Below are 8,376 nucleotides of genomic sequence, written 5' to 3'. Positions count from 1 at the left end.
TAGGGCTGCAATTAACTTCATTATTGTTTATTCTGCCTAAAATGACTAACACTTACCAATACACAACTTGGCAGAGGCTAAGTTGACGTCTTTAAATGAATTGCTGAGATCTGGGAATGCAGGGACATGGCTAACAAGTGCGATGGGAAAATAAACTCAATTGCTCAGTAAAACTTTAAAGAAACCTCTAATTCCACCACAGTTTGTCTTATTCATGCTGTATCTTTAATACAGGCAAGTCATTAGCAGCTCTAACCATTGAATATGTCAGGTACAGCACCTTGATCTTTTATGGAGGTTGTGCTAGTTTGCACAAATTCACTAAATCTGCAACTGGACATTTTGTGTAGTTTATTTGCTAACCTTGATCTGCTTACAAAGCAGTACCAATTATGTCCAAATATTGTCAAGCACACTCAACAAAGCTTTGCTAATGATGGAGAAAAAAAAAACTGTATTATAAAAACGTTTGAATATTAAAGCCTTTCACTGGTGAAACATAAGCAGCAGTGAGAGTTATACAGCTCCGATGACAGGGATCAGATATCTGTAACTAGCGAGTTATATCGTAAATCAAAAATAGGGCTGCCACAACAATCTTTAATTTTCTCAGTAAATAGTTTTGCCTGTAAGTTGTTAAAATATGTCAAAAATCCTGACCACAATGTCACACAACCATAATGTGCTAAATGACCGGCAGTTTGACACTCAGTAAAAAAATATATTATTGGTTCAGACATTATTTAAATTGTTGGCAGTCAATTCTCTGTCAATACAGCAATACCTTGTTGCACAGAAAAGGAACAGAGGAACTCCACACCACCAGAGATTTAAACGCTGAAAATGTACTTTGGCTTAAAACAATAACTGGATTGTGTGACCATAGTTTTCATGTGCAGTGAGGGATTACTATTGACATTTGTGCACTTACTTTCATTGTAACCTCAAATCTATCTATTTATGAACTCAGTTTCTTGCAATGTTGGAGCAATATTTCCGTTTCGCAGATCTCAGCAATTATTTGGGTGATTACAATGCTACTGTGCATGAGGCTTGGCCAGAAATGTAATAAAACAGATTTATCATTTTAACCATATTTAAAATGACCTATTTGTGCTTTATTTCCAGGATCATAATGACTTCATAAAATACCTTCATCACATGTTGCATCTAAGCTACACATATTACAGATGTAGTAATTGTGGGGCTGTAACTTCCACTTTACTCAGTGCCGTTCTTTAATCCAGGCGATCTCTGTCTTTCCAAAGAGGTAGGAATAGTTTGTTGGCAACACAAAGACTCTCAGCTGTCATATTTATTTTTCTCTCTTCATTGTGACAAGTGTCTGTCTGTACGAATAATAACATTCAATCTTTTTTCTGGTGGTCCACGGGATATGCATAGCAGCAGCAGCAGCAGTAGGGCAAAGAGAGTGTCTCCAGTTTTTTGTTCACCTTGTTTTTATCATCTGCTCACTGGCCCTCACTGCTTGATTTAGAATTTCATTATAATTTCTCCATATATGCCTCGATCCATTTGTCCTTCTTTCCTTCCATCTCGCTAACAACCCTCCTTCTGGTCCTCTGGGTGTGTGTTTTTGCAGCAGCATCTGATCAAGAGGCATGTCATGGTCAGGAAGCATCAAAGCTGAAAGACAAGAAGGAAACCAAGCAATTACTGCATGTGTGTGTGTGTGTGTGTGTTTTCTGTGTGTGAGTGGAGCCTGTGGTCAGCAGAATGCAGAGATCTGTCCTTTCCAGGTAAAGATGGAGGATGATTTATTCAGCCATTAGGAACTGCTTCATCGTTAAATATTAACCCAGCGCCATCACTCACCCTGAGGCCAAACCATTAAGGCATGGGTCACACCAGGGTGACCTCTCATACACCCACACACACACACACACACACACACACACACACACACACACACACACACACACACACACACACACACACACACACACACACACACACACACACACACACACACACACACACACAAATACACACACGCATGCAGTAAAGATGTTTTCCGAATGTCAACTTTGATCAGTCATTGTTTTTTTCTGAAGATTTTATATTATAAAGCAATACTCATCAATTAAGTTTTCGGGGCTTTGAGGGGGATATTGCCATTTCCAAAGTCAGTATTGTTTTTTGTATTAGATAAAAAAATCATGTTTTTCTCTTTCCTCCTTAACTTCGCCCAAAAGAACGACCAATCAGAGAGGAGAGTTTTTAATACAGTGTCAATCAATGTATGTGATAAAGGTCAACACTGATCAAATATGAATCATAGTCTGCTTCATTTACTATGTATCGCTTAAAAATGTTTAACCCTCCTGTTGTCTTCGGGTCAAATCTGACCGATTTACTACTTTCATCAATCACAACTTTTTTGTTTTAGATTCGATTGCTTCAAGGCTTTATGATATCCTTCACATTAGACATTTGAACATATAAAATTGCTGATCACCACTTTCATTGAATTTTGGATGATTTAGTCAACTTTGTAACACCCATGGTGTTCCCGGTCAAAAATGACCGGCATAAAGAAAAGGAATTAGTAACCATCCGGATCAGATAAAACACACACACACACACCCACACACACACACACACACACACACACACACACACACACACACACACACACACACACACACACACACACACACACACACACACACACACACACACACACACACACACACACACTCTAGATGTGTTCCCCCCCTTATGTGCCCAATCCCCCCATGTGAATCACACCTGGCACACGCAATACATGTTCAGTGTCTATTCTTTGTATATTTACTGCAGTTTTTCATGTATACCAGTAGTCTGATACAATATTTACAGTTTGAAAGGGTGTTAAATTACATTTGGTGATGATTAATGTTTTTTGTGTTAATGTAATAGCAGTTAAAACAGGACCGGTCAAATTTGACCACGAACACCAAAGTAAGAGGGGGGAACGAAGACAATAGTAGAAATATTTTTATCGTTTATCTGCAAAAATAGGGATATTTTACCCTGCTTTCAACCTGAAAACAGTCTAGACAAAACCAATCACATGCCACCAGCCTGACAAAGCATTTCACAGCTAAACAGTAAACCAAAAACATTTTCTAAAATAATTTTATGCTGGAAATAGTTAATGCAGTAACTATGGGTTCATCGAGCTAACATGTATGTGACTCACCTGTCCCAAAGATTTACACTGCGACAGGAATTGGTGCAGCAACCAGCAGATATCAGAGCTGCAAAGGAAATCACAAGAAATATTTAGTAATCACATAAATTCCAGCACTCAAGGTAGGACTGCTCGATTATGGCAAAAATCATAATCTCGATTATTTGGGTCAATAATTGATATCACGATTATTAAAAACGATTATCCATTTACTTTGAAAACATCCATTTATTGAAAAAAAAAACAGTATGTTTTAAACAGTTGATTACCCTGAACTTTAAGTATAATTCAACTGAAAAACCAATAACAAAAATTAATAAAAAATAAATAAAAAAGATAATTGTTTTATTTTTCGATTATGTTGTTTTCATAATCGTTGTAAGCCAAAATCGTTATTGCGATTAAAATACGATTAATTGAGCAGCCCTAACTCATGGTCAAACATATGAGGGGGCTAAGGCCATAGCCACATGGAAACGAAAACGAAAACGAACCAAATTCGATATCAAAAAAGTCTTCCGTCCACACGCAATAGGCACCAGAAACGCGTCCTTCCACACGAGACCGCACGACAAGCTGGAGACGCTGTAGTACATATGCCAGGCCTGTAAGTGGCGCTGTACTTCCGCCACAAAATACACCAAAAGCAGCGAAGAAGACTTCACGAGCATGCATGGTTGCCATGGTTGCCCTTCTGTTTATTCTCCGTGATGGATTTAGCAGCAGAGGTGGGGAGAGGCAGGGCTCTGGCTCTTTCTCTTTTTCTCCAGCAGTAAATCTCCCCGGTAGTAAACCAGCTGATGAAAAACACCCACCTCTCCACCTCTTCCAAGGGACGAGGGAACTGTGTGGCAGAGTTTCCGTTAGAATTTGTTTCCGCCGGTCAACATTAAAGTTAAACGTTAAAGTTTAAATCTTCCGGAAAAAAATTATAAAAGTGCCGGTCAAAGGTCTTCTTTGTTATTTATTGAGCTTTAAAACAAATGAATAACGACTCTATATAATAATATAAGAATAATATACAGAGTCTCTCTTTTCCTCCCCCTCTCCTGACAGCCCGTCAGTATTTTCGTTATCAGGAAATGATCGTATAGGGCGTAATCACGGAGCCGTTTGGCCCCCCAGAGCGTTGCGTCTGCAGATCTACCCACCTTGGGACCCGTTATCGTTATCGTTATCCGCGTTTCCCTGTCGGCCTTGTGTGGCCGAACCGTCTATAACAGGGGTCTCCAACCTTTTTTAGGATGAGAGCTACTTTCAAAAAATAAAACAAGTCGTGAGCTACTTTTACCTTTAACCTTTGTGTGCTGTTTGGGTCTCTGGGACCCGTTTTCAGTGTTTACTAAAAGAAAATGTATGCAATCTAATTATTTGAACCTGCTTTATTTGGGGGTGGACCTCACATCCTCTAGGGCAGGGGTTCCCAACCTTTTTTCCCAAGAGCCCCCCCAAATGACTCCTGTGAGAACCACTGCTCTAGGGGGGTCCGGGGGCATGCTCCCCCGGGAAGATTATTTTTAAATGCTGAAGTGAAATGCATCAATCTGGAGCACTTTGAGCACAAAATGAATGTATGGATACATCTCTCAACACTCAGATGAAAGGGAGCTGTATACTTTTCAATAATCCAAACATCTTTAGAATATGATCACAACCAATAACAAATCATTTAAACTTGTTTATTCTTATCTTATGTTACCTAGTTAGCATTCTCTCTTTTTATTTATGCTTATTTTACTAATCACTCCCCTTTTTCTTTTTTTACTGTCCTATAGTACACATTGGAATGATTTCTTACTTTATCTATATTAAATAGATAAAGGTGTGCTCTCTCTCTCTCTCTCTCTCTCTCTCTCTCTCTGTCTCTCTCTCGCTCACAGAGGCTGTGTGCTCCTCCGTGGCGAGGGGATTTCAAACGGGATTTCGAAAAGTGTCAAGGTTAAACTCCTTATGAAGCGGTGAGCTGCCGCTCCACATTGCTTTTCTTCCCGACTGCAACGCTGGTCCCGCAAATCAAGCAAGAACGTGATTGGTCGATATTCATTGTGGGGGTGGGGGGAGGAGGGGTGTTAGATAGATATAGAGTTGTAGTAAGTAGATAGAGTTCGCTATGATTGAGGTTTCGTTTATGCATAGGGTAGATTCTTTTAATTACCTTCCTTTTTTTTCTGTGTATTTTTTACATTTTGGATTTGCTTGGCGAGCTACTTATTGAGGGCTCGCGATCAACGTGTTGGAGACCCCTGGTCTATAAGATAGAGAACTGTAGCGGATACGACCCGTTTCGTCACCATGATTAGGGGCATTAGAGACATTTTAGCTTGTTTGCTGCTATTAATGCAAACCTACACTCACAATGTTAGGTATCTCCTCACTCACACCAAAACAAAACACAGACACTTCTTTTCCTGTCTATCCGCTTTGATTCCCGTCATGGATGGGCAGCCACTGGCAGCATTTCCTGTTACCCATCATCCTCTGCTGTCCTTCCTTTGGTGACAGTCACCATAGATATGTCAGTCTGTCTGAATCTGTTCGGGCTGCACAACCGTCTTTTTTAAATTCTTATGCATTTATGTAAGAGAGGAGCTTCAAAGTCAGACCGTGATAGTCTACTCTATGCAATGATGATGGAAATTAACTGTCAGAAAAATGGATGCCTACTATGATGAAAATAACAAATAGATCATGTTTTTTTTCTCCAGTTGTGACACTGCTAGCTGAAGTATGTGGCAGTTGGTAAGAATAATTCCATCCATTCCAATTATTGTAACTGTCGACCACTTACTTATTAGTGGAAAAATAAGCTGAGTTTCAAATTGATAGTATATTCTGCTCTGTGTCATTTCAAGCAGCTTCTTGTCGTAGCAACAGAGGGAGTGATACAAAAATGCCACCTTGGTTTGAGAAGACACAAGGAAAATGTGTCATTATCTGTCCAATAAACAGTTTTACAATTTACACAAACATCTTTCTCACTGTCAATACGCTGAAGATAAATCAGATTCATACAGATTTGAAGAGATTGTGATGTTAATGTATCTAGGGAACTGTATTTCTTTCAATAATACACTCACAACAGCTTTTAAAATCCTGAATTGCAAACAGTGCTGATTCTTTCCGCAATATATATTATACACAGATGGGACTGTCATCTGTGCAATCTGTTTAGAATATAGTGCACATATGTATGTTAAAGTAATGTAAGACTGTTGACATTGGTAAATAAAGTACGATAATGTCTACTTAGATACCATTTTGAATGTATCATCATGGATTATTCTTAATAAAATACAAACAAGTTTAAGTTGTTATTTCCAATTATTACAAAGTTACCTCTTGATATTCTTAGCTGCAGCAATGTTATAAGAGTGTAAATACATTGACAGTGTTAGGAAATTAAAGAATCTGTGTGCAAATAAAATCTTGAAATGGTCATATATATTTGTTGTTATACATTATAGCTCTGCTTGGTAGAAGCTGTTTTGAAACCAAAGTACACATCGAAAGTTTGGAAAAAAAGCAATTCAATTTAACAAAATATTTATTAAGGTTAATCCCTTGTTTTATTTTATAAAATATTTTGTCAATGTCAGGAGCCGTTAAAAACGATGGTCAGTGCTCATTCTGTTTACAGGTTTTGTCAGTATTTGGTACTATAGTGATCGTCTCTGTTTAAAAGAAGGTGGCTCTCTTTTCTAGAAGGTGGCTATCTTTTAACATGGCTAAATCGCCATGGTAACTCATGCTGCACACCTAATCTGGTCTGGAACAGGTTTAATGTTTCTGATTGAAATCGGCTCTAAAAGCTTCTTTGGTATTAAACGTTTTTGAAGATAGCATCAAGATTCTTGCCTATTCCTAGAGAAACATTAAGAGGTTCTATTAAGAGTGAGAAAGTTATTATTAAATAGACTAATAGCTTTTCCTAATTATTTGTATTATTCTCCATGAATGATGTTTGAGGGGATACGTTATTCATGCTAAGTTGTTGAGTCCTAGTAATGCCATAGAATGGAGCCATGCAACTACAAAATTACTCGCAGCTTTTTTTTTGCCAAACAAACTCTGCATTTAAATGGTGATGCAGAAAATCTAAGAATATTGTCTTACATTATTCATAAGGTTGTTCTTGCTGTCACTGAACTGTATGTTGTGATCCCTGGCCATTTGCTAACGCTAGCTAATAAATAACCCTTCTTTAAAATACCAGGTAGCATACATTAAAAGATCACTATTTTATGAATCAGTGTGACGTTTACTTGCATATGAAATGCAAAGGGCCTGTACTACGAAGCCAGTTCAACATACCTTAGATATCTTTTTGTTATTTGGCTTAACTAAGCCTAACAAACGCAATCTAGCTAAATTGTCCAACAACGCTGTTATGAACTCTGTAAGTAAAGGCAGGGTTTCTCAGTCCGGCTACCAGCCCATTCACATGAAAGGGGCGGGGCTAGCAGCATTTGACCAATCACAGACATGAACAAGCGAGCAGGCAGTGGGGCAAAATATGAAGTTAAACCTCATAAATCTATGAGTTAACACACATCATCTAAGCTGACGGGACTATACTCAACATAGGGAAAACAGCTGGCAAAGACAGATCTCCAACTGTGTGAATGCAAAAACTAACAGGTTTATAAAATCACTGCCCCATCTAAAACACAAGTAGACCTGCCATTAATTACATTTGAATGTTTCGTCAACTTAATGTGCTGTTCAAAACATACCCTAACGTTCCCACTTTAGATAATGGTTTTAAGTTTGGTCCTGATTTGTTGATTTTTTTTAACTCGTTGTATTGCAGCAATAATACACTGATGTGAATTCTTTTACATACGCTTAGGGATGGGTTCCGAGCCCCGGTATTAAAAGTCCCCGGGGCTGAATGATTAAAGACCGTGGTACCGTTAAGCTCTGACATTATCGGTCTTTTTATCGGTACTGGCGACATTTAAAAAATGTATTATGCCACATAAACATTATATTGCAGTCTTAGTGTCGCCAACTCCGTTTCTAACATGCAAAAAGACAAAGAAATTCGTCTATGATGTATTTTTGATCTTTCCAATCCAAACGAGAGATCTCTCTCCCCCGTCTGTCGGTGAGGGGGTGGGGCGGTTTACACACATGCAGCTGCTACATGCATGCAACACACACACACACACACACACACA

General features: G+C 38.6%; 1 protein-coding gene across 2 annotated transcripts in view; it reads right to left on the bottom strand.

The window, feature by feature from the left end:
* Positions 1-515: 515 nt before the first annotated feature.
* The window catches only part of ccdc85a (coiled-coil domain containing 85A), a 42,136-nt gene continuing 34,275 nt past the window's right edge, over positions 516-8,376 (bottom strand). Inside the window, exons 3-4 of one of the 2 annotated variants that reach the window (XM_034122171.1) lie at positions 3,206-3,263; positions 516-1,647 (exon numbers count right to left, since the gene is read on the bottom strand). In XM_034122171.1, the coding sequence (XP_033978062.1) occupies positions 1,632-1,647; positions 3,206-3,263 (74 nt within the window). In that variant the 3' untranslated portion in view covers positions 516-1,631. The remainder of the gene's footprint in view (positions 1,648-3,205; positions 3,264-8,376) is intronic. The other variant, XR_004555210.1, reaches the window with a different exon arrangement.

This window comes from Trematomus bernacchii, unplaced genomic scaffold (assembly GCF_902827165.1).
Source record: "Trematomus bernacchii unplaced genomic scaffold, fTreBer1.1, whole genome shotgun sequence".
Taxonomy (NCBI): Eukaryota; Metazoa; Chordata; class Actinopteri; order Perciformes; family Nototheniidae; genus Trematomus; species Trematomus bernacchii.
This window is presented reverse-complemented; position numbering and strand designations above follow the sequence as displayed.